The sequence below is a fragment of the Hemicordylus capensis genome, chromosome 5 (genome assembly GCF_027244095.1).
Source record: "Hemicordylus capensis ecotype Gifberg chromosome 5, rHemCap1.1.pri, whole genome shotgun sequence".
In the NCBI taxonomy this organism is placed as follows: Eukaryota; Metazoa; Chordata; class Lepidosauria; order Squamata; family Cordylidae; genus Hemicordylus; species Hemicordylus capensis.
Window position 1 is genome coordinate 97,966,580 of NC_069661.1, and position 26,617 is coordinate 97,993,196.

A 26,617-nucleotide genomic window follows, 5' to 3' on the forward strand; every position below is an offset into this window, starting at 1 on the left:
TGAGAAGCCATATCTGCCCAAATTGTTATAGAGGCTCTTGCACCAGAAACTCATCTTTCAAAACCAAGGGGGCAAGGCCCTGGGGGCAGGCATAAAATTTAAGACAGTAGTTAAATGTACGAATCCACACCTGTGCCTCAACTCTGGATAACCCTGTTTCTAAATGCAAGATAGCATTCGATGCACATCTGTGGACTTGAAAAATGGCATGAAATGGCATGAAGAAATCCAGATTGCACCACTCCTAAGGGCTTAAAATTACAGGTGGGACAGTTCTGAACCCTGTACAACACTTGTGCCAGTATTCTAGCCTGATATACCCTAACCGCCGCAGGATTGTAATATCCTCCCATTAGTGTGAAAGAATTTGAGTACAGCAGATGCACTCCTCTGTGCACTTGCTGCCATGTATTCACATTGTGGGTCCCACGGACCCTTTGCATGGAGAACAGAAGGCAGATTTAATTTTCCGCACTTACAGGCTTATCATTGGGCATTTATTCTAACTTCCGTCTTAGGGTGGAACAATGAGTCCCAAGTTTTGGTCACGCCTTGGGCACAGCTTGAAAGTTAGCATTTGACCCCAACTGAAATCTTGGCAGGTGCTGGGTTCATCATTTGTTCACAGATCTAGGTCTTTACCAGTGGTTAAAGCCACAAAGCATAAATGGAGAACTTTGAGTTCTAGACATGGTTTTGATCTTTTCCAGCATGAAAAGCTTTTGCTGTGGAAGAATTTCTCTTTGAAAATTGCTTGTAAATCTTTTTATTGGGCCACAATGTCATCACGCTAGATCAGTCAATCTCTTCTGAAGGTGTTTTAAAATCTTTTAACATTCTGAGAGTACTAGCTGGCAGTTTATTCAGTTAAAGCATTTACTATCACGGCTCTTTGGTCCTAATGCAATTTCTGCTTCTGAAATGCTATTTCTGTTATTAGACCTGGAACATCTATTGGATGCACCTAAGCCTGTAACCTTGCTCTATCAGAAGTGCAAAGATTATCTGTTATATCCAAGATCTTTGGAACAATGACCTTGAATACCCTATTTTATTAAAGCAATGGTGGGTTGCTTTTGAAGGCAGTGAAACATGCTTTAGATCTTAAAGGTGTCTAAATACCAACCTTCATAAGCTTTCCATATGTAAGTAGTAGGGATATGCAAACCAGCTTGAGCTTGAACTAACTCAGTCTGAGGGGCTTGACCTCAAACCAAACCAGGCCCAGTTTGGGTGGATTTACTACCACTGGGGGCCTCAGGGGGTGCTGCTGTGGTCACGGGGGGATTTATGTGGTTACCCTCCCTGCCGGCCTCCTACAGGCTGTTTGGGCCCATTTCGGGGCCATTTCGGTCCTCTGTGAGTGTGTTGTGGCCACTTTCTAGGCCACAACACATGTGCATGTCATTTGCATGGCTGGGTTGTAACCCAGCCATACAAATGGCCCATGTGCATGCATGGTGGCCAGAAAATGGTTGTCGCACACTCATAGAGGACCAAAACAGGCTGAAACGGCCTGTAGGAGGCTGGGGGAAGGCCGGCGGGGGAGGGGTAACTGCCAGAAACCACCTCTGTGTCTGAAGCAGCACTCCATGAGGCCCCCCAAACCCTTGGTGGTGCTACATCTGCCTTTTAAAACTAATTTTATGTGTCTGGTACCCCCAAACTGGACCTGAACCGGTTTAAATTCAAACCATTCCCTAAGTTCAGGGGTACCAAAACTGAACATGCCTGGTCCAGTTCGGACTTGAACCAAACTGGGCAAACCAGTTTTGTGCACTACCCTAATATGCAGTTCTGTCTTACCATATTTACTTCTGAATAAATATGTATAATTTATGCTATATGTTTTACTGATTTCAGTTAAACTTGCATATGAATAACTAGACACAGAGCTACACAAGAACAGGTGCTATTTCTTTACTGTATTTTTAGTGATCAGCCTCTCCCTCCTCTAAAGAAGTGAACCCTGTCTTGACTAACAGGCTGGTATACTCCAGGACTCAGCCAATCAACACACCAGGTGGGTGGGACCTAGAGCTGTTGCCAGGAAGAAAGGAGTTCTTTGTTAGAAGAAGCGAAGCTGGAGGTGCACAGGAGGACATGTGGCCATGGAGGCTGGCTGCAGTAAAATAACTTTGCAGATCCTTGAAAGACAGGAGGGCAGGAAGCTTGAATTCTCATCAGGAGTTTGGTGAGTTCAAGGCAAGGAGCCAGGGCTTATGGCTTCAGGAAGTTTAGCATAGGGAACAGTTTGTTTAGTCAGACTGGTTGTTAGGGATGTTTTATTGCTTTGTGAGTGTGTGCTCTGCATATCCTGGATACTATTCTATTATAGTTTACCTACAATGTAATTTAAATAAGAAACACTAACCTATGCTCAATACACTTGGGCGTTGCAAAAGCCTCTGTAAACATTTAAGCATGCTTTAAGACAACCTATTTTTGTAATCCCACTAAGCATTCTTAACTATATCTAAAAGCTGAGAAAGCCTCAGATGGAAGTAATCTGTAGAATAAAACTGGTTTTTGTTTTTTTAGTTCTTTTCTTTTTACAAGCCTCTCCAAATTGGTTCTTAACTCAGGAAAAGTGGGGGTCAAAGGGGGACTTCTCTGGTGCAAGCACATCCTCAGATGTTCAGCAGCTATCAGTTTTCTCACTACATATAGGCTTGCATGTGGAAGATTTTTGTACTTGTCCAAGAGCCAAATTAAGAGGTTTTTTCCCTGGGTTTTCCTACCCCAAGCCCAGAGAGTTTCTGTAGACAAAAGGTGGGGTGGCGGCGGCAGCATTTTGAACCTACCAATAATACAGAATAGTTGGCTAGATGTAGATGCTTCCCCTCTGCTGTTCTTGAAGGTCACTTCAGTGGGACTCCTTATGCGGAGTGTCTATGCCCTTGTGGTGATGGGGAAGTTGAATCAATCGAACATGTTCTGCTTTATTGCTCCTTTTATAGGGACTTAAGTTTAGAATTAATATTTCCATTGCTGGCTCGTTCCCCAGGAAATTCACCGAGCCAACAAGTGGCCTTTCTGCTTGAGGATAGTATTCTTTCCATTACTCGGAAAGTGGCGGGTTTCTGTGCGGCAGCTCAAAGACTGCGTCGGCTGCTTTATAGTTTTCTAGTTCTGGTGGCCTTTGAGACTGTTGACCTGTTATCCTCTTTAATTGTTTTTTTTTAATATAATTCTATATTCATTTTGTCTTATGTATAAATTTGAGTTTTAGTAATTAACTCCCTCCTTAAGGTTGGGAGGCTTTTGGTGGTTTCAGTATTATACCCTAGAATATTGTGATATAGGTGGCATTATGTTTTTATTTTAAACTGTGTTATTTATTCTATTATATTCCTTTGTTGTGCTGGTCATAGACTGTAATTGAATGCAGAATAGCTTTAGGAGAAGCCTAGCCAGGCAGCTGAGCAGGGATGATCCAGCATTTCTTTCCCTCAGATGAGCTTGCTCTGAGACAAAGGCTTTAATCCTGATCTGTTTACACTGTTTTATAATTTCTGTGTTAATCATTAACTGATTTTAATGGTTTTGTTTTAATGTAAACCGCCCTGAGCCTTTCTGGAAGGGCGGTATAAAAATTGAGTAAATAAATAAATAATAAATAATCCACTACAGCATGTTTCCTGATAGAAATAGGATTACAAAAGGGATCTTTTGACTCCAAGGAATAAGGGATGACTCCAAAGGATAAGTACAGCCGGTGCTAATCTGTATTGATTCCCATATTTCATTTTCATATTGAAAAGTTCTGTTTCCAAATCATTCATTTGAAAATACAGCATCACTTTTTAAAAATTTGTAGTAAAGTACACCAACCTGGCACTAAAGTGTGTTTCCTTTGGAACTTCACTGAGGTCAATGGTGATTTTGTCATTGTCAACATAATTAGCTGTATCATCTGGGATTCTAAATTTCGCCATTTGAAGTTCTGAATCGCTCAAATGACCATGGGAAATTCGAGCATAGCCCAACCTGCCAAGAAATTCATAATAATTGTTTCAGTAAAGTAAAACATCCCATTCTTCTATCTTTTCACACATTCAAGAGCCCCAAATTAGTGTCTGGCATTTTAAATGTTTGTTTAAAATAAGTCGATATGTTGGCAATGCAATGCGCAAATTAACTCCAAACTCTCACCAAAAATACCTTTTATTATGCAAACAAAGAAAAACTAAAAGTTTGGTAAACATAAAACCATAAGACGTTTTGGTATGAGACACCATCCCTTTCCTTAAAGAAATTTGTTAAGTAAAACAAATGAGCACATATGAAAAGCTCTGTCCCCCAGCTGTTAAATTCCTTAGATGTGATAACACACAGTTCCCTGACTGGCAGAGACATAATTAGTGGTGGCGGGGGGGGTGGATGATAATGGGGAACACCTTATTCTTCTCAGAGGCTAATAAACGTAATGGCATCAGCCAGCGCCTCCCACGCATTAATATCAGGTCTCAGTTTCTCTATAAATAATGCTTCCTTGATTTTCCTTCTTTGTAGGTTCCTTTTCGTCCCCAAAATAGATATTTTAGTGGGCATCATTTGCTTAATCCTCATATGCTGCAATGACCAGGGTTTCGTTCTCTTTGCACAATGCTAGCAGATGGGGTGGGGGGGTCCCTATAATGCACCGCACACTCATACGGTGTATTATTGGAGCTCCGAGGAGTAGGGCGATGCATCCCAGCATCCCAACCCTTGGAGCTGCCGGCAGCAGCTGGTGCTCATCCGGGTGGACGATCCACCCAACCAGGGAAGGCAGAATTACTGTCTGTGGGGAGGTAAGCTCTTTAGGGCTTCCTCCTTGCAAATCCTGCAGCCCTTTCTTACTGCTCGTGACAAAAGGTTCGATATGAAACACAGACTAAAACAATATCTCAAAGTTAGGGCAAGTTTCAGCCCAGCTGAAATGCATCCCTAGACACAGCTATTTTACATTTTCCCATATAACTGAATAGCAGCTCTGCTCTTTTCTGTGGAGAAGAGTAAAGGGGCTGAAGCCTGGAATTAATTTTGAATGTCATATACCTGTTCTGAAACAGGAACGTCTTACAGGCTTCTATGAGGCCATTGTAAGATGTATTTCAAAACTACTGTCTCTGCCTTTACATATAATGTTTCCTCACAATATGATGACATATATTAGGTGAGGCTTGTCTTATACAATCGTATTCCAAATTCTGCAAAAGACTTAAACAGGGTATTCTGCAGTGTATGACAATTTGCACAAAATAGCTAATTTAATCAAAATGCAAAATTTGGATCATTTTGGTATCTGATGTGGATTGGCAGAGATTACACAACCTCAGCTACAAAATATCTAAAATAAACAATGCACCCATTTTAACATACCTTATCAAGCCACGATACATTATATAACTGCACCATCTGTCTTTATCTGTGCTGTCAATATCCTAAGTATTAGTAAAACAAAGAGAAGGGGAAATTGTTAATGAACCCATTTCTTTGAATTCAACATATGTATGTATGTAACAAATTTCTATACTGACCAAAACTTATGTCTCTAGGCGGTTTACCATAAAAACACAATTAAAACAAAATTTAAAGATTAAAACAATTTAAAAACTTAAACTAGGTTTTAATATTTTTATTAAAACAGTAAATCTAATTAAAAGCCTGGGTGAACAGATGTGTCTTCATTGACTTTTTAAAAGTTGTCAGAGATGGGGAGGCTCTTATTTCAACAGGAAGCGCACTCCAAAGCATAGGGACAGCAATGGAGGAAGCCCGTCCCTGAGTAACCACCAGATGAGCTGGTGACAACTGTAGACGAATCTCTCTAGATGATCATAATGGGCAGTGGGAAATGGCGAAGAAGACATTCTCTTAAATACCCAGGACATAAGCCATTTAGGGGTTTATAGGTTATAACCAGCATCTTGTATTTCGCCCAGAAACTTATCAGTAGCCAGTGTAGTTCTTTCAATACAGGAGTAATAAGGTCTCTCCGAGATGACCCAGAGATCAACCTGGTTGCCACATTCAAATCAAATCAAATCTTTATTTTTATGGTCATTCGACCTTCAAAACACAAAATACAAAAGCTTTACATAAAATCACATTCTGTACCAACTGCAGTTTCTAGACTATGTAGAAAGGCAGCCCCACATAAAGCACATTGCAGTAGTGAAGTCCGGAGGTTACCAGCATATGTACCACTGTTCTGAGGTCATTTATCTCAAGAAACAGACACCTATCAGCCAAAGCTGATAGAAGGAACCTCTGGCCACTGCCTCAGCCTGGGGCACCAGAGAGAAGTTAGGATCCAGAAGCACCGCCAGACTGCGTACTTATTCTTTCCAGGGAAGTGTGACCGCATCCAGAATAGACAGATCAAAATCAGCTCCTGAGTTCTGACCTCACACAATAGGTACCTCTGTTTTATGGGATTAAGTCTCATCTTGTTATCCCTCATCCAACCCATTACTATATACCAAAGGGCCAATTTCAAAGCAGGTCTGACAGGACGCTTAGGAGTGAGCTTGTTATGACTAGTTAAGTAGTTATGACTATGTCTTCAGATGCCTAAACTGGAGCTAAAATTTCCAAAACACAGGGAAACAAGACTTTGGTAGCTGATATCTAAAGAAACTGAAAAGCAGAATTATTCACTGACATCCAGACTAATGCTGCACATATTGAATAACATTTCACGAACAACATTTCACAGGGGAAGGGTGATCTAGCTGACCACACTTCCTTCTACAGCCCTTTGTGCCTCCCAAAAATACGTCCCTGAGTGTTTCAGGACTCCAGGGATGTATTCTGAGGATGCACAGAGGGCTGCAGAGGGAAGGGGTGGTGGCTGGCAAAATCACTTCTCCCCTATTATACATATGAAATCTTATTTGGCTTGGGCAACATTAGCTTGGATGTCAGCCACTTTTTACTAAATTATTTGTATGTTATATATTATTGGGTTGTGGTAGATAAAGGAAAGGATTTATTTTATAAATGTGAAACTGAATGCTGATTTACATAGGACTGTTATATAAAAGCAGCCCTAATCCATCCTTAGTATTAATTAATTTATTAATTTATTATTAAAACTTTTATACTGCCCTTCCAAAAGGCTCAGGGCAGTAGTACACACACACACACACACACACACACATATGTAAAGAAAAAAGAAATTTGGACCAGAATACACTGCCTCAATTTCCATTATAATGGTGGAACTTTTTCTAGAGCCATAATTGTGGTAACTGCTGCTGGCTGTGTTCATGTAGTGTTTATAGAGCTGGGGAGAAGCCAGATTGGGATATGGCAAGCAGTGGGGCCTTGGAGGAACTGGTCAATACAATGCTATTTCAGGCTTAGGAACATCCTGTCACCTGTGCAAATGTTCCTGTGGATCAGAAAAAGTTGATAATTTGGCTCATATTTTACTTCATTGTAGACTTTACAGCACTCCACATAGCAAATTGATTTTACATCTTTTAAAGAACCTTCAGGGAAGACCAATGGATTTTTATGTAACCTATCTTCTTGCAGATAAGACTGTATTTGTTACTTCTTGTGTCGCTAGATTTTGTGCCATTGCATACAAGATCCATCAAGCAATGGCGAAGCCGCCACACACACACACACGCCCGCTATCAGTTAGGTAAGGATGTCCCTGATGGGCAAACTTCCTCTACCTAAATGCAACTGTGATATCTAACAGACTGTACGAACTGTATTGAATGTCAACCTTGTATATAATGCTGAAATCTGATCAAGTATTTTAATAAAGATATTGATTGATTGATTGATTGATTGATTGTTTGATTGAAGGCTTAGGAACAGAAACTGCTATAAACAGCATATGTATTGGGGAGGAAATTTTTAAAGGGGTTGAAAGAAGTCTGTCCGAAAGAAGCGAGAGATGAAGGTGAGATTAGCTCCCTCCATGGGCTGCATAAGCTGTCTTGCAGGACAACAATTAAAGTCTGATTCTGCATGACATCTCTGAACCTCAGAAGCACACATTCTCCTGCCTGTGCAAGCCTCCGAGGAATTCTACTTCCAAATTAGGTTAGAAACAAACTAAGATTTTCATGATGATTTTAACCAACTTGCTTGCAATAAACCTAGATAGGAGACCAAAGTCTGAAGTGGCCTACTTATATAACTTAGTGCAAGTTGGTGAGAATCAACCAAGACGAGTTGGTTTGAACATCATGCTTGATACTGGTTTGTTTCTAACCTAAATCTGTAGTAGAATTCCTGGGAGGCTCGGATGGGCAAGGGAGTGGGGAGTGTGCATTCCCAACACTTGGGGGCATTGCATGGAACCAGCCTTTAACTGTGATTCTGCATGAGGCCTGAACTGACTCACTGTCTTGAGAGGAGTGGTGGTTATGAATGGAAGTCAAAGGAGCTGTAAACCCAATTCCTTTGCTGAGGCTCAAGCTTGTAAGCCAGAAGCAAGGCAGTGTGTGGCTATGAGTGAAAGGGAAAACTCCTTGCTCCCTGGTAAAGATCTCCTGACCCTTCTTTTTGACATGTTATGTTTCTCCATGGAAGTGTGTGGCTTGGTATAGTCGCAGCTTGCCACAATAAGAAAAAAAGGACAGTATGAACTGATCTTGAAATCTAAGCACGCACTGAGGCTATTCACACGATTCACACGATAGCGGACTGCCTCCGCTAGCCTGATTTTCTACAACCATGAGAACCACTGGGCTCGGCTGCAAGCACGGTGGTTCTTAAGTGGGTCACCCGCTCCTGTAGCCTGTTACTTAAACTGGGCTTGCGGAGCGAGCATTCCACAAACCCGGTTTTTGAAATCGTGAGTAGCCACGGCGCAGCTACTCATGAGGAGACACACACCCCCAACTGGAAGGCTGAAAAGCAGCCTCCCGGCTCAGGGGTCTCTTCAGTATGCCTTGCACGCTTGCGTAGGGCATACTGGAGTTTGCGGGGGCCATGTGGCCCCCAATCCTCCCAGCCTCTGCCGGCTCCGTAACGGAGCCGGCAGTCGTGTGGTCGGCCAATCCAGCTGCCCAGGGCTGCATCCCTGGTCGTCTGCTGGGAAAGCGGGCTTAGCCCACTCTCCCCACAAGCCCTATGGAGGCGGGTCTCTTAGATCGTGAGACCTGCCTCAGTTTTGTTGCTGGTTGGGCACAAATACGTATCCATGCCACCAAACAGTACTCAATTATTGATCTCATTTTGAAAAAGTGATTTATTCATTGTTATCATAACTAGTACTGAAATACCTGAACATTTCCATTTTCAATTAGTTGCAAGTAATCTCTGGAACCAGGAGCTGAAGTGATGTATCCTAGAAAAACAACCTGATTGGAGCTGGTTTTCAATAGATGGGAAACAGTTATTGCTTGGAGCTTTCTGTCTAAGTCGTCTCTGAAAGAGATAATACTTGTTAAAGCATTCCTTCTTAAAGAAAAGAGAAATTGCCCTGTACAGTAGCAGCCATGTGAGGTATGTTAGGCTGAGAACTAGTGACTTATCCCAGGCCACCCAGTGATAGTCCTGGCTGAGTAGGGACTAAAACTCATCTCTCCCCAGTCCACGTCTAATAATCTATTTGTATTACTCATTATCAAGGATCCATAACTTCCACAGCACACTCAATCACTTTGAAGATCAGCTTGTCATAAGACACTGATAGTTCAGTCCTCCACATGACTACTTAGAAGTAAGTTCCATTGTTCAGTGTGGGGCTTATTCCCAGGTAAGTGTACACAGAGCTGCAGCCTGAATTTGACAGCATAATTTTTTTAAATATAGGGAAACTGGTCAGCTTCTTCTAGGGTAGCACTCCATCAATAGAAACTTCTCCCATGAATGGAAGGCGTATTGCATTAACGCAAGGGATCATTGTGTGTATGCAACACCACCTCTGCCGTTCACAGAAGCAGCTTCCGCTGATGGGGCACTAATCTGAACACCACCCATTATTTAATTCTCTAGTGAGCAGTGTGGAAGGAAGGGAATTTTTCCTCCCCAACTCCTTAAATCATCTTTCTCTGTATTAAGCTACAAGTAATGATTTGCATATATGAGAAAGCCACTGGAGATATAATACCTCCAATGATTTTTCATACCATCACTTGTTATTTTTCAGTTGAGCTGATTCATATATTCAGTTGCTCTCATCAAAGGCTTCTCCTCAAGAAATGATGAGGAATCAACTGATGTACATGAATGTGTGAATCAGTCATATGGGTCCATAAAGCAAATCTGAGAACTCCATAACCTTTTGGACCACCTACGTCTCACTTCAACTCTTGTTTTAATCAGCTACTTCTAATAAAGAGCCCTGCTTGATCAGACCAAAGGCCCATCAAGTCCAGCATCCTGTTTCCTAAAGTGGCCAACCAGGTGCCTTTGGGAAGCCCATCAGTAGGACATGGAAGCAATAGCTCTCTTCTGCTGTTGCCCCCCCCCCCCCCACCATGGCAGCTGGTGATTCCTGGGACTGGGGGGTGGGGTGGCTAGGCAGGGCAGGTTATGGGTGCAGCCACAGGTAATAGGCGGGTGATTGAGAAATTTAAGATGAGCACTGCCTACTTTGCCTATAAATAAGATCCACCCCTGCCTCCCCCCCCCCCCCCGCTCTGGTATTCAGAGAGATACTGAAGGTTCCACATTGCCAGTGATTAACTACAGTACTCCATGAATATGAGTAATCCACTTCTGAAGCCATCTAAGATTGTGGCCATCACTACATCCTGTGGCAGCAAATTCCATTTATTAATTGTATGTTATGTGAATAATTTCTCAAGTATTTCCTCAATCCTCTGTCAATCAATTTCAGTGGATAACCCTGAGTTTTAGTATTATGAGGGAGGAAGAAAAAATATATCTCACACCATGTATCATTTTATACAACTCTATATCTCAGCATCAATGCCAACTCTATAACTATGTCAGAGTATTTTCTTTGATATGGCTGAAATGCAAAATGCAAAAATATTAAAGAATTATATTTATTATTATTATTATTATTATTATTATTATTATTATTATTATTATTATTATTATTTATTTTATTAAATAAATACATACATAATCTGGTGCTTAATTTAAGCATTTTGCTTCCCATTTTCTATCAATACAAATGACTACATACATACTCCTCATTTCCAAAATGAGCAACCACAAAATCCACCAGTTTTCCTGTGAAGTTAACAGTCATGGAAATGCCTGGTGCTATCTCTCCTTCAGGAGAGGGGATAAGGTGATGCCTGGATCTCACAACTGGGTACCTTGATAGAACCATCATCCTGCATTATGTGAAAATAAAATTATTGAATGTTAATTAATTGCAATACATAACATAAAACCAAGATCAGCACCTGCAGTGAAGTGACCCAAGACTGGTGCCCGGGGTCCTACTATTAAGAAGATGGCATTGGGCATCTGTAGAACCTGTCTCATGACAAGTTAAGATGGGAAGTGTGTAAAAGATTCATGAAAGGAGGAGGAAGTGAAGGAAGCATGCAAGATTGTACATTAATCTCTGAAATGGGCTTTATCCAAGGAAAACCTATGCAATACCCCACCATCGTTCCCTCTAATTTTTTTTCATCTGTGTTCGGAATGAGTTTTGTTTTGGGCAGCAGCATCAAGGCACCATGTGCACATGTGCATTCAGAGTGGAGCCTTCCTGATTCAACCTCAGCGGGACATAAAATTAACTGAGCGAACATAAAACAACATGTGAGTGCATGCACATGCGCACGCCTTAGAGGAAACATTGTACCCCACCTTCTTCTATTTCCTGGTCATCTAAAACTGATAGGTAGATACATGTTTAGAAAGTGCCTTGTCTAGTCCTTCATTTGCCAGTCCACTTCATGTCAGAGTACTGCAATTTTTCAGAGGAGAACACCAACAGTACATCTCCACCAATACACATGTGCCTCTTGATTAGAATTTTGGTGACTTTGGCTCTCTTAAGTTATCTATATGTCTTTTATTCAAGATCTCCAGCATGCCCCATTAGGTAGGACAGTTCAGATTATTCATAATCCTACTTGAAGGTTAACATTCATGAATTGTAATAGGATTTTTGCCTGATGCATGATGTTCTCAAATCCAGAATATGTTTGAAAGGGAAACACCCTGCAGGTCAAAATACCTGGAATAAGTTATCTTCAAATATAATCTGAGGGTGGGTTAAGACATCACATGGAACCATGGTTAAATGTTGGCTCTACATGACATTTCTGAGCCTTTGCAGTGTGCTCCCCCACTGCACCACTGCCCACAAGAGCGACGGAAGAATTCTATTTGCAATTGCAGTTAAAAACACCAAAATCAGCCATGATGTCCAAACTGACCAATATTGGTTTTTGCTAACCAAAGTGTTTGCAATAAAACACAATCAAACTCACTGCCATGCATGGGATCATCCACGTGTATGCCTTAGATAATTATATAGAGAGATTCTTCCATTTCATACACAGGCAGGTGATGGGGGAAGCATACACTTCCAAGGCTCAGAGATGTCACATAGAACCAAGATTTAACTCTGATTCTGTGTGATGTCTGAATCCACCCTGACAGTAAAACCAAAAATAAACCTCCTCTTCATATTTGGAGAAGATGGGGCTTTTAAACTTCAAATATTAGTGACAGTTTCTAAATGACAGTTTGCATTCTCATTTTGTAATCATACATTTAGAGCAGTGTTTTCAAAAGGAGTCACTTAGCAAGTTGAGTCTTTCAAAGGTTCAGAAAGAGCTCAACCATCATGGATAACATTTATTTAATGAAAGCTATCATTTTGTATCAGTTTATGGAATGCAACATGTAGGTCTTTTTCCTGGTTTATTTTTCTGCACTTTTCTACAGTGTTGTTGCTCTGTGAACATAACTGAAATGAAATGTTAACAAAAACATAGAATTTGTCCTTGGAGGATCCCCACTGGGTTGACTCCCACAAACCAGACAAGTCATTTGACCCACAGGTTGGTTACATTCAAAATAGTCAATCTGCTTCCTTCAGCTCCCAGCCAAATAGATGGGGTTTATGTCTCAGGTTTTAGTAGCTAGTAGCAGCCACCTAATGGAAGTAACTTGCCTAGAGAGCAAGAGGTTGCCGGTTTGAATCCCCGCTGGTATGTCTCCCAGACTATGGGAAACACCTATATCTGGCAGCAGCGCTATAGGAAAATGCTGAAAGGCATCATCTCTTACTGTGCGAGAGATGGCAATGGTAAACCCCTCCTGTATTCTACCAAAGACAACCACAGGGTTCTGTGGTCGCTAGGAGTCGACACCAACTCAACAGCACAACTTTACTGTAGCCACCAGTCATCACAGTATTCACTAAGCAAATCACTTGACAAAATAACATTCCCATCACAATACATAAAAGAACAATGTCTTTATCACCCGTTGTATCCCGGTAACCAAATATGACGCACCCCCAAGTATGATCCCGTGTACTTGGGCCAAAATCTGTGTAAAAACCAAGTTTTTCCCCTAGCCACATGGTTGGATCATTGTTTCCAATGAATGGCTTAGAGGCATCACTCTCCACAATAGTAATAAAGTCCGCACCTGAAGGACAAAAATGATTGGGAAAGTTGTAACCATATTAATAAATCTTCAGTAATAATTTCTTTACGTGAAAAACTGACATGTGGACAGGTAAAATTTACAAGGTTTAATCTCATAACGTCAGTTTGATTTTCTTCCTATCAAAAGACAATCATCACAGTATATTATTGGTATTGCATAATCAAGGTTTAGTCCAGTCATTGTAGATCAATTTGTGGGGTGGGGGGCGAATCCCAAAGTTTTGAAAAATGGTACAGATGCTGAGGACACTGTTGTAAGTAACATACTAAAGGTCCTGATCACGACTTCAGCTTTGGCCACCAAAACTTCGACTTCAGCTTTGGCCACCTTGGAAAAATGGCCACCAAAAATAACTTTTCACATATATCTCACAAACCATTGCTCCAGCGGGAAAATTTTAAATACAAAAACTGTAGAGCATCAAATTCTATATACGGGGATACTATGTCCCACCTCTTATCTACCTCTTGAGTGGTGTGGAAATGAGTGTGTAGGAGGCATGTTTCATGAACTGCATGCACTCTGTCCTCCATGCGTTCCTTGAATCGCATAGCAAAAAGCAGGGGAAACCGCTCTTGTGACTGACAGTAAGTTTCATGCTTCTTAATTATATTTAAGTTTTGTTTTGCAGGAAACATTTATATGACTGAGGTACATAAGAACATAAGAACAGCCCTGCTAGATCAGGGCGAAGGCCCATCTAGTCCAGCATCCTGTTTCGCACAGTGGTCCACTAGATGCCGCTGGAAGCCACAGGCAGGAGTTGAGGGCATGCCCTCTCTCTTGCTGTTACTCCCCTGCAACTGGTACTCAGAGGCATCCTGCCTTTGAGGCTGGAGGTGGCCCACAGCCCTCCGACTAGTATCCGTTGATAGACCTCTCCTCCATGAAGTTTGTTGCCAGAACCTAAGGGGTATACTCGTGGGTCAAATGGGCCGTAACCCAAAATTTGGCTTAACATAAGCCAAATCTGGCAACAGATGGCTTTCAGCCATCCAGGTTGTTGGCTGTCACCAAATCTTGTAGCAGAGAATTCCACAAGTTGATGAGGCGTTGTGTGAAAAAGTACTTCCGTTTGTTGGTCCTAGATTTTCCGGCAATCGATTTCATGGGATGACCACTGGTTCTAGTGTTATGGGAGAGGGAGAAGAATTTCTCTCTATCCACTTTCTCCACACCACGCATGATTCTATAGACCTCTATCATGTCTCTCCGCAGTCGTCTTTTTTTCTAAACTACATAGCCCAGGTGTTGTAGTCTTGCTTCATAAGAAAGGTGCTCTCAGATAGCAAAGGGGAAGAGGATGCTGACAGTCCTCCAGCCAATGCAGGGGTACCTGAAGGGCAGAGCCGGACTGTCAGTCCACAAGAAATAGCTGAAGCAGAACTGGTTGCAGTTCCAGAACAAGCAGAGCAGTCAGAAGCAGCAGAGATGGGGAGTGGAGAGCAGGACCCTGAGTTAAATGGGGAGTCTCCTCTGACTCAGCTACAAAGGAGAATCACGAGATGCCAACACCAGCTGGAAACTATCAGAAGAAGCAAACGTCTCCTTAATAGGGCTGATAAACCCTGAATCCATGCCAGCTGAGAGCCATCAACCCAAGCTATAAATCAAGTCTGCAGACTGCAGCCAGGAGCTGGAAAACATACATCGTTCATGGAGCATCTACCAAACCCCAGCCTGAGCCAAGGAGCTTCCCAGCCGTGGGTCTTGGTCTCTGCGACCCAGACTGGTTTCCTGCCTTGAATCCTGTCTCCTGCCGTGCCCTGCTCTATTCCCTGCTCTGAACGCTGACAGCTAGACTCCAATGTCAGATGGACCGGCTGCTGACAGGTACAGATAAAAGAGAGATGGCACAGTCACCATGAAGAAGTGTCCGACTGAAACCTTCACTTTACAGAAAAACCATTGGTTGAAATCTACATTGAAAACCACATTTTTATAGATGCTCTACAATTTTTGTATTTAACATTTTCCTGTCGGAGCAACAGTTTATGAGAAACATTTTTCCAAGATGGCGGCAAAAGCTCAAGTTGTATCTATCAGGAAATTACTTATGTTACTTTTGAGGATTATGTCCTCAAAATCTGTACCAATTTTCAAAACGTTGAGATTTCCCCCCCTTTATTTACTAAAAATTGACCTAAAATGACTTGACTAGTCCTTGATTGTGCATACAATTGTATGCATGTATTGCTCCATTCACACTTGCTGAACACTCAGAGGGTGAAAATGGTACAGTGGGTGTAATCTTGCCTTTCCCCATCCCTACGAACATGTTTTGAAGGTGTGAACAGGGCTTCAAAGTCCATCAATCCAACTGGAGCAATGCTAGCTTATGTAACAAAATGTTTAAGAGGAAAAGAAATATATCTATATAGTCTACCCAACTGATTTCCTAGAGCCCAGGACTTCCTTTCTGTACAAAATGGGAATTACACGTTTATTATTGTTGCTGTTATTGTTATCAAGCATCTATATAAATTTCAGAGTGTCAAAAGTGTTTCATATACATTATTAATTCCTTTTTTTAAAAAAAATTAATTGGTTTTTACAATATCTTAACAATCCCATTACATCTAATTAAGTAAATATTGACTTCCTGCTCACCAATCAGCACGATTCATTAACTATACAAGTCAACCATTGCTATAGTAATTCAAAACATATATCCTACACATTGCAAACTCGATTTTACTCTACCCAACCTGCTATTATTACTAAATTTCAAACCCTGCTGAAAAGTCGATATTAGAAAAATAGTTCTTTAAGTATAGTAAGAATGGTTTCCAATCTTCTTTTAAAAACATTCCAAGTTTTCATCCCTTATCAATACTGTAAGTTTTGCCATCGCAGCATATTCCAAATTTTTTATCAACCAGTCTTCTTTTGAGGGCATTTCATTGTCCTTCCATTTCTGCGCATATACTATTCTGGCCGCTGTGGTTGCATACATAAAAAATGTTAAGTTTCTTCTGGAAAACTCTCCTTGCGTTATTCCCAGCAGGAAGGATTCTGGCCTCTTAGGAAATGTCATTTTAAAAATTTTCTTCAACTCATTATATATCATATCCCAAAAGGCCTTTGCCTTCCCGCAAGACCACCACATATGAAAAAAAGTTCCTTCACAATGTCCACATTTCCAACATTTGTTTGGAACATTTTTATACATTAATGCTAATTTTTTGGGTGTCAAATACCACCTGTACATCATCTTGTAATAATTTTCTTTTAAAATATAACATGCAGTGAACTTTAAATCCATTTTCCATAATTTTTCCCAAGCTGCCATATCTATATTATGACCCACATCTTGAGCCCATTTTATCATAGTCGTTTTAACCACTTCATCTCTTGTCTCCTCCAAAAGCAACAGTTTATACATCTTAGAAACTAATTTTTCGTCATTTTCACACAGCTCCTTCTCAAATCTCGACATTTGATCCTCAAATCCAACTTTAAGATTCTTCTTATAGATTTCATTTAACTGATGGTACTGAAACCAGTTACTAACCAAATTTTGTACTTCAATTAGATTTTTTAAATTTACAGCCCTGTTCTTGGAAACATAACAAATCCCTGTAGGTACCCCATTCAGGTTGCATATTTACCTCTTTACGTGCTAAACAATCTATTATGGAGACTGAAAGTAGAACTATTAAACATAAATCAATATTACTACCTACACATAGCAGACAGGAGAGTGAGAAATAGCAGCTCGTCCAAGGCTTGTACCCGGTTGGAGATACAAGTCGAACTGGGGAGTCCACATCTCACAACTTTCACCACAATGCTAACAGGAGTTCTCACTTCAACTTGCTGAAGGGGCTACAGGCACCTCAGTTCTCAACCAAATGTGAAATATCTACTTCATTACCCCATAAGCTGAACAGTATGTGATAGTTGCTGATTTGCCTTTGACCTGGGGGTAATTCACATCCCAGAGCTCATTATTTGGCAACAATTTCTATTGCCACCTATACTTCTGCTCTCTCTTTTTTCCTGGTAGACAAGATTCCTTTTCCCTCTGTCACAGATGGAAGAGATGACTATAAAAGGCATGCAGAGGCATAATGAGTAAAATATTAGTTTTGTCAAAAGTACCTGTTTGATTAAGCAGAATAGCTGATCTTTCCAGATTAGGCCATCCTTCATTATCATAGCCAAACCTGAATGGCCAGATCAAGGCAGAGAAGTCTTTCCTTGGAGGCTACAGATAAGGTGAAAAGGGAAAACAACATTCTATTGGGTTTTTCTCCCTCTTATGGCATTTGACTAATATAATTGAATTACTCAGTATTCAATAACATAAAGTAGCTGACAGGATAATAGAGGCATGCATGATTACTGGAAGTAAAATATTTGTCCAAAAAAAGAATGAGCATCAATGTACATGGAACATCACTTTCACACAGAGACATGGCACATCATTTACACACACACACACACACACACACACACACACATCTCTGTCTCAAGAGCTTACAAACTAAGAACATTAAAAAGTCCTACTGGACCAGGCCAAAGGTCCATCTAGTACAGCATCCTGCTTCATGCAGTGACCAACCAGCCAGGTACATCTGGGGACCCTGTAAAAATAAATTTTGACTTGCAGGGGTGGGGGGAGGCAAGAAATCATAACACGAAATGAAATAGTGCTGGCCAATAGGCCTTTGGCTAGCCCCTTGATTCTTATCCCCAAATGTAACCAAATGTAACATGTCACTACATTTGTGCACACTGATTCCTTGCTAGCCTCCTATCTACCATCTTTCTCCTTCTCTCCCTTCTATTCCAAAACTCCATTGTCTCTCACACTGTCAGACTTTAGTTTGTAAGCTCTTAAGCGGCAGAGACCTCTTTCACTTTATGTGAAAATTTGTGAAGCACATAGACATTGAGGATGAAATATACAATTCATAAGAATAAAATCAGGAGAATGACCCTTTATTCCAAACATTATGACCTAGTAAGAGAGTTATAATATTTTAAATTCTGTCCATAATCTACATTTAAGTGCAGCTCTGAATTTGTTGTCTAAGGCCTAGTTTATACATGACTGTAGCATACCGCTTGATGTATTCCTTGATTACTTGCAGTCAGATATGTGAACTGGCCCCACTGAAAAGCAGTATGCATGAGAGAGAATTTGGAATTGTGAGACTGTAGTGTATAATAATCGATGCATCATATGGAGTCCTGTGTACAGTTCTATTCACTCTATCCTGAAATATTAGTTCTACACTAGTGGGTGCACATGGAGATTATTATGAGAGATGTAATGTTGCAAAGTATGAAAAAGAAGCACATTACTTACACCATGGCCTAATTTTCTTTCATAAACTTTATATCGCAGTCCTAATCCCAGTAAACCAATACCAACTAGCAGCCACAAAACTAGAAAGAGAAAGATTTTTTAAAAAATATAGGACACACTGATATTAAGAAAGTAAAAAGACAAGAAGTTGATTTCTCAGGAATCTACAAATACCAAGTTTTAAAATTAGCTTACCAAAATGCAGACTTCAGCTTGAGAAAGAGTGCCAAATTTTCAGAGCAAAGCTTTGTAACAGAATGAGCTGCATATTTCTGCAGATGCAGCATAATTTTCTTTCCCTCCCCATCATTCATTTACTCATTCCCTAGTATTTCAATTCAGACTCTGATAACTTTCCATTGTGCCCTATCTTGTGCAAGCATTTTCAAGTTGGCATAAACACATTTTCTCTTTAATTTGCTTTATGCAGCTAGATAGTACTGGGTGTTGTTTTTTCCTGTTTTATTGACTGTAAAAGTTTGATTATGCAGCTAGATATTCTTATAATCAACTTAGGTGCCTTGATCACAAAGGTTTATTGAGGAGGGAGAAAACAGTAAAATATGACTGCAATCCTATCATACTTGGCAGGAAGTCCCATTGAAGTCACTGGGACTTACTTCTGGGTAGGCATGCATAGGATTGGGCTGTAAATGTAGGAATGAAATCTTTCTCCACACATAGAGAGTATGTCAGAACATGCAAACATATCCACTGAAGTTTGGGTCTGATGTGGTCTGATTAACAATGAAAGTGCAAAGACACCAGCCATTCATTGTGGCAAAAAATAGTTAGAGATTTGGAGGGGAGATAATTTATCTACCCACTCACAGCAGAAGTGCACAAGTAAGGCGAGCACTGCTAATTATATTGTCTGGAAACACTGAGTTAAAGTTCTAAGTAGTTTATTTAGGAGATACATCAGAGAGATAGGAAAGGTCTGCATGCCTAGCTGCTTGCTACAACAGAAAGAGGAAGTCTGTCTTTCAGGTGAGGGACTGAAACCTGAGAACAGTTTAACAAGGGGGAAGTAGAGTAGAGAAAGTATAGTCAGAGAGAGGATTCCCTTGCTCACTGTCTCTACCTCTAGTGCCCCTAGTGATCAATAGGACTGCTGGTGCTATTAACTGCATCTCCAACGAAATTTAGGTGTTATAAGTGATGCTATGTCTTCAGGCAGGGTCATCAAATTCATCCGTTAAATTCTGATGAGGTTAAGGAACCGAACATCCCAAAGCCCCGAACTTTTGATGCTGTTAATCTGAAAGCTAGCAAGTTGTTTTTAGGAATGAAGCAAAGCTATACTTACATAATTTGATGTATTGTTCACTTTGTTTGAAGAGGGCTTTATTATTATTGTTTACCCCAAACAGACAGTGAAGATCATTCCTGCAACTAACTAGAATATCTATGATAATAAGCAGCATGATAACACCTGTAATGAAAATATGACACATTTATATTTTCATTATATATGGGAAGAAAAAACTTGAGCATCCGAAACCTAAACCTACACAGTCTAACCCATATGCATTAGCATATTCAGTCTAACCCCTGGCCATGGACAGGAATGCTTTCTATCAGCTTGAGCTGATTTGACAGCTGCACCCATTCCTTGAAGATGATGACCTCAAAACAGTGGTGCATCAGCTAGTAACCTCCAGGCTCGACTATTGCAATGCGCTCTATGTGGGGCTGCCTTTGTACGTAAACTTCGGAAACTTTAATTAGTTCAAAATGCAGCAGCCAGACTGGTCTCTGGGGCAACCCAGAGAGACCATATTATTGACTGATTGATTTGATTTCTATACCACCCTTCCAAAAAAGGCTCAGGGCAGTTTACAATAATAAATAAATAAAGATGGATCCCTGTCCCCAAAGGGCTCATAATCTAAAAAGAAACAAAAGATAGACACCAGCAACAGTCACTGGAGGTACTGTGTTGGGGATGAATAGGGCCAGTTACTCTCCCCCTGCTAAATAAAGAGAATCACCACATTAAAAGGTGCCTGTTTGCCAAGTTAGCGGGTTTTGAAACTGTTATACTGGCTGCCAATATGTTTCTGGGCAAAATACAACATGTTGGTTATTACGTTTAAAGCCCTAAACAGCTTAGGTCCAAGTTATCTTAAAGAGCACGTTGGCGAGCATGGCAAGGGCGACAATGCGGGCAACTCATGGACAAGGGGAGACTGCCCTGGGGTCCTTTGGAGGCCTCTCAAACCATGTGGGCCCTGTGTAATTGTCCTCCCTTGTACAATTTCCCGTTTCCCTTTTATTTCTCTGACTTCCACGATCATTCCATGCTAACTGGAGCATGATCTACATACATTCTTGAACCAGATCATACAAAATGCTCCAGATTAGAATATATGAATGCTGATTTTTAGCCTAGAAACTATTTAGATAAACCACTAAAACATCTCCATTGCAGTTCAAGAGAGGTGCTACTACCTAAAGCCCTGATATACCATTTGACTGAATTTAAAACATATTGATTTGGAGCATCTAGAACATATTTATCAGCTATAGTTTAAGAATCTAACCAAAGTTGGCCATAGGTTATGGCTGCAATCCTAAGCATACTTACTTGTAAATAAATCCCTTTGAAAGCAATGGAATGTAATTCTTCATAAATATGTTTAAGACTGAGCTGTGTGCCCTTTAAAGACCCATAACTGTAAACATCATGTATTATTTTTATGGCCTTACTTTCATTACAAGGCTTTTTTATACATACTGCAGTAACAGAAAGAGAATATTAGACAGGAGAAAAGAGCAGGAAATAGCAGGCACACCACACCTGAAAGAAATCAGAAGAAACCAGAAATTTGCTAGTAACCCAAGCTTTAAATAATTGAAAAGTTTAGATACTTTAAGTATGAATCAGTGTACTTGTTAATACAATCCTCCTGTTACAAAATAGGTAGGCAGGTCCAGAGTGTGATGAACTTCTGAATCTCTTGAGAGTAGTATACAGAGGAAAATTCCACTATGTGGGGCTTCTCTCATAACTGCAACACTATGATGGGAAAAGCCACACAATAAAATTCTGACTTTTATTAACCATTTCAATATGCATTTCAAGATAATCCTCTTAGGCTCTGAATCTGGCCAAACGAATTACCAGAAGTCTAATATTTAGCAGACATCTTCAAAAGTGAATATATTGGCTGATTGAAAAGTGAATATATTGCCCGTCAATTTGGTACCTGTCACGCACACCCACAGTTACCAGGGTGTTTTTCACACAGGGCTTTTAGCTTGCATCTCCTCCAGAATGGAGGGTGTGTGTTCACATATTGGCCAGACTTACCCTGAAGTCCCTGCAAGCTATCAGGGAGCACTTCACACAGAATTCAGGTTTTTCATTGCACATTAAGAGTGTAGCCCGATCTATATCCAGAATTTAAAAATCCACTTTTTGCATTGGTTTTTTGGGGCAACTTCAGACTTGCAGTTAACCCTTGCAATAAACTTGCAGTCAAGCCTGCTGTGTGAAAAACGACCTGGCAGGCTCTTTCCCATGGTGTAATTCCACATAGTTAAGCATGTGTGTACTTGCTGTAAGTAAGCATATGAGTAGGACTGATCATGTGGGTGCAACCCAATCTGCTGCCAGAAATTACAGCCTCACTTTCCATCAAGCTATACACAGAGAAATAATAAATAAACAGCTGCACTGACAGCTTCTTGACAGCTGCACTGATCAATATGGGTCAGAGGCAAATCTTAGGAACCTAGAAAGCTGCCTTATCCTGAGTCAGACCACTGGTCAATCTAGCTCAGTATTTTCTTCACAGATTGGCAGTGGCTTCTCCAAGGTTGCAGGCAGGAGCCTCTCCCAGTCCCAGCCCTATCTGGAGATGCCAGGGAGGGAACTTGGAACCTTCTCCACGCAAACATGCAAATGCTCTCCCCATAGAGGGCCCCATCCTCTAAGGGGAATATTTTATAGTACTCACACATGTGATCTCCCATTCAAATGCTAAGCAGGGGCTACCCTGATTTGAATTTGAATGGGAGACTTCATGTGTGAGTACTATAAAATATTCCCCTTAGAGGATGGGGCCACTATGGGTAGACCAGGGTAGACCCTGCTTAGCAAAGGGGACAATTCATGCTTGCTAATCTGCACCTGCAATTAAGGCCTCAATAAATTAATTACACATTAACTGATTAAAAGTTGTAGACCTAAAGATAGATAGATATGCTAAAAAAAATTCAACAAACACAAATGATTCAAGGTCATCTCCCCATGCCCCCACTTTACAAAAAGTGGCAGCCCACATTATATCTCTGGAGGTGGAGTGATTAAAGTTTTACACATTCGTACTCAGGGGCTGTTCAAACCAAGGAGAAAAACCATCTTCTCCTTATTATTCTTTTTCAATGTAGACTTTTTATTGAAATGCTGCATATAAATAACAGTAGTAATACTAAGCTGTTGCATAAAGGTTATGTTAGCTTATTTCTGGAATACAAATTCTAATGGTTCATTTCTACAATAAAGAATGAAAGTCTAGCTTTGTCACTCTAGCTCATCTTTGCATTTTAAAAATTCTGTATTCCTGACAGCAAGAACAGCATCTAGAACTTTAGCTGTTATTTATGTCCTTTTCATTTTTTGGAGTCAAGAGAATAGAGATGGTAAATAGGAAAGGATTGTAAAATGGTTGTAAATTAAGTGTTACAACTTTTGGAGAGCACACAAACTCTTAATACTAAGGATTTCACACTGATTCAAAGACAAACTCACCATTAATAGCCATATTATTAAGACATCACATTTAACTCACTCATCACAAGAAACAAAGTAAGAGCAAATGAATACAATCCTAGCTCATAAGCTTCAGCTCATTATTCACAAGCCCTGATTCTCTGTACATAGTGCCAAACTGAATAGGTGTACAGTGATTTATATTATATTAAATTAAAAATAATACCTGTAGTCCCTTCGTGGGGCTTCCTAAAGGCTGTGGGGGGTCTGTAAAGGTTTCCCCTCCCCCTGCTGGCTTCTAGGGCCTCATAGGGACCATTTTAGCATGTGTTGTGACCATTTTAAAAAAATTTTTTTAATGACCACTAAAAACAAAATGGCCACCATGCATGCTCAAATGGCCTCTGCGAGGCCTGGTCTGGCCTTGGGCCTCACGGAGGCCATTTGAGCATGTGCAGTGGCCATTGTGTTTTCAGCAGCCATTTTTAATTTTTTTTTTATTTTATGAAATGGTGCCCCCCTTCAAGTGGCGCCTGGGGCACGTGCCCTGCCTGCCCCACCCTAGATACGCTCCTGATAAGACATGACTGTATCATTTGTGTTGGGTGGTTTTTGTTGTTGTTGTTAATTTGTGTTTCTTCTTGCCTTATTTCATACAAAAAAGAGGGAGAGGGGTTATTTTTGTTAACACCAGTTTGAACTAAGTGACCGCAATCCTATTGACATCAGACCATGATACTGGCAAACATGTTTTCCCCCTTGCTCAGAAATGTCCAGTATATGTTTAAGTGAATAAGGAACTGGTCCGGCCAACGAGTATAGTTGGATTTTCTTGAGCTCCTGCTGAAGATAAGGAAACTAAAATAAACCAGGAAGATTAAACAGAATAAATTGACCGAATGGTCTAGGACTTTGATTACTTCTTAATCTTCGAAGTTTTGGCTTCTGCTGGATTTGAAGGTTGGTTATTTACAGTTGGTCAAGACCTAAATGGAGATGCATTCCTTCTCCTTCTCCTTTAATGTTCAGAGATTTAGATAATGCTGTTGCTTTTTAGCTATGGCAGTAAGCTTATCCTAACAAGTAAATATTTTTTCTCTCTCTGAAAAGATAATTCGTTACTTTTTTTCCTTGAGTAATGGTTCTAACTAGAACTTCTTATCGTTCCCTGGGTATTTTGCCAATTAATGACAGAGCAGAATTTACAAGGAGAAGGAAAAAAAGCAAACAGGCTTCCATTACTGACTTTTTTCCTCCTACAAAACCTCCTGACCCTGTAGAGCGGATTACAGGAAGGACTGAGATTATTTCTGAGACTGTTTCTGACTAAGACAGGTCACTCGGCCCTTTCTGTCTTTTCCCCCCTGATGCTCAAGAGTCTCAAAATATTTGTCCAAATTTGGCTCAAGAGATTGCTTATGTGGATGCAGCAGACATTGCAGCAGTTACTGCCTTAATAAACCTTGGTTTGGGGAACAATGCAAGGAATGACAACACCCAAACACCTCAAACTCCTCCTGCACCTGCTAATGGAGGTTCTATGTGTGAGCAAGAACAATGGCCTTTTGCTTTGATGGAGATTTTGATTAAACAACAAGAGCAAATTAATAAACTTGCTACTACTTGGTCTACGGAAATTCCTCTTATCAGAGCCTTTCTGGAGGAGTGTAAGAATCTTTTGACTATGCTTACTGAAGGAGTTTTACAACTCTCTGTTACTAAGAATGATGATGCAGCTATTTCACTTCCAGCTGCCTCCAATTTACCTACGATTTCTTTACATACAGCTAAGAAGAGAACAATATGCCCAACAATATGCCCTACTACACAGTTAATTAGTCCAAAGAAAAAGGGCTTAATAAAGAAAGAAAACAAAAATAAAAATAAAAAGGAAAATAAAAATACAAGGATTTCTATTCTATCAAGACGGGGGACCAAGATGAACTTTAATAGATTATATTAAATTTTAGATGCACCACAAAGCCCTCAGGCTGGTGTTAAGGATATTGTGGGGAACCGAAAGAAGAAAAAGAGTCAAAAGAAGAGGGTGTCTTCCAGTAAGGATACAGCTGCTTCTCCCTTGGAACAAAATCCTGAGGGGGAGATTTACTCTGAGGAGACACCTGAAAGCCCTGAAGACTTAGCTCTGAATGCTAGTAATGATGATATTCCTCGAGACCTCCACCCTCTTCTGCTAAGTCCATTAGCTCTGGTATCAGAACCACTGAACCCTACAGTTCTAAGAGACAGTAATGTATGTTGTTTGCAACTGGTCCCTTACAAAGTAGCCTTGGTCAACTATCCCAAGCCGAGAGGGTTTTTACAACAGAGTGATCGAAAGATGCATCTGGTTCAATTAATGAGAACATTTGATCTGACTTTTGTTACTATGCAAGATATCCTTGATATTCAATATTTGTATTACAATTATTACAATGCACGTGCAATTGTGACCTTCTCTTCTAGAATAGTGGTTTCTAAATTGTTAAGATACCAACATGTGTTTCAGGGCTGTAGGATGCGTGTGACTAGAGTTTTTCATGATTGTTATATCAGGCACATTAATGGTCCTGATGTTCAAACAATTGCCTATGCTCAAGCAACAGAAGTACAATCTAATAAGATTGCTGATAAATATCTGGAAGGTTTTTTACCTGAAGAGAAGGCGTTGATTACAAGTTTTGGGAATCTCACCGCCAATGAGCAATCTGATATTGTAACTAGGTTATCTCTTTTAAAAGAGATTCTTGTGAGTAGAAGTCTGAATCATGGGACTATCCAGAGAGAATCCCAGTTTTTAGAGAAATCCTCTACAGGTGCAATAAAATCTGGGTCATTAACTCTGGTGGATAATATGTCACCCCCTGCCCCTCTGGAAGTCCTGATGATAGCCCATCAATTTTCAACCCAATCTGATGAGATTTGTAATTTAAATATTCTTAGTAAGGCGGATGACCAGATAATTGGAGACATGCTGGAAGATACACGATAACAAAGCAAAATAG

At 40.4% G+C, this 26,617-nt stretch overlaps 1 protein-coding gene across 1 annotated transcript in view; it reads right to left on the reverse strand.

Moving 5' to 3' along the window:
- Nucleotides 1–26,617, reverse strand: part of CWH43 (cell wall biogenesis 43 C-terminal homolog) — a 50,483-nt gene that overhangs the window by 8,674 nt on the left and 15,192 nt on the right. The window contains exons 6-14 of the mRNA XM_053256197.1: nt 21,788–21,854; nt 20,202–20,327; nt 18,893–18,972; nt 17,680–17,785; nt 13,419–13,554; nt 11,121–11,270; nt 9,240–9,384; nt 5,368–5,429; nt 3,835–3,990 (exon numbers count right to left, since the gene is read on the reverse strand). Of these exons, the coding sequence (XP_053112172.1) occupies nt 3,835–3,990; nt 5,368–5,429; nt 9,240–9,384; nt 11,121–11,270; nt 13,419–13,554; nt 17,680–17,785; nt 18,893–18,972; nt 20,202–20,327; nt 21,788–21,854 (1,028 nt within the window). The remainder of the gene's footprint in view (nt 1–3,834; nt 3,991–5,367; nt 5,430–9,239; nt 9,385–11,120; nt 11,271–13,418; nt 13,555–17,679; nt 17,786–18,892; nt 18,973–20,201; nt 20,328–21,787; nt 21,855–26,617) is intronic.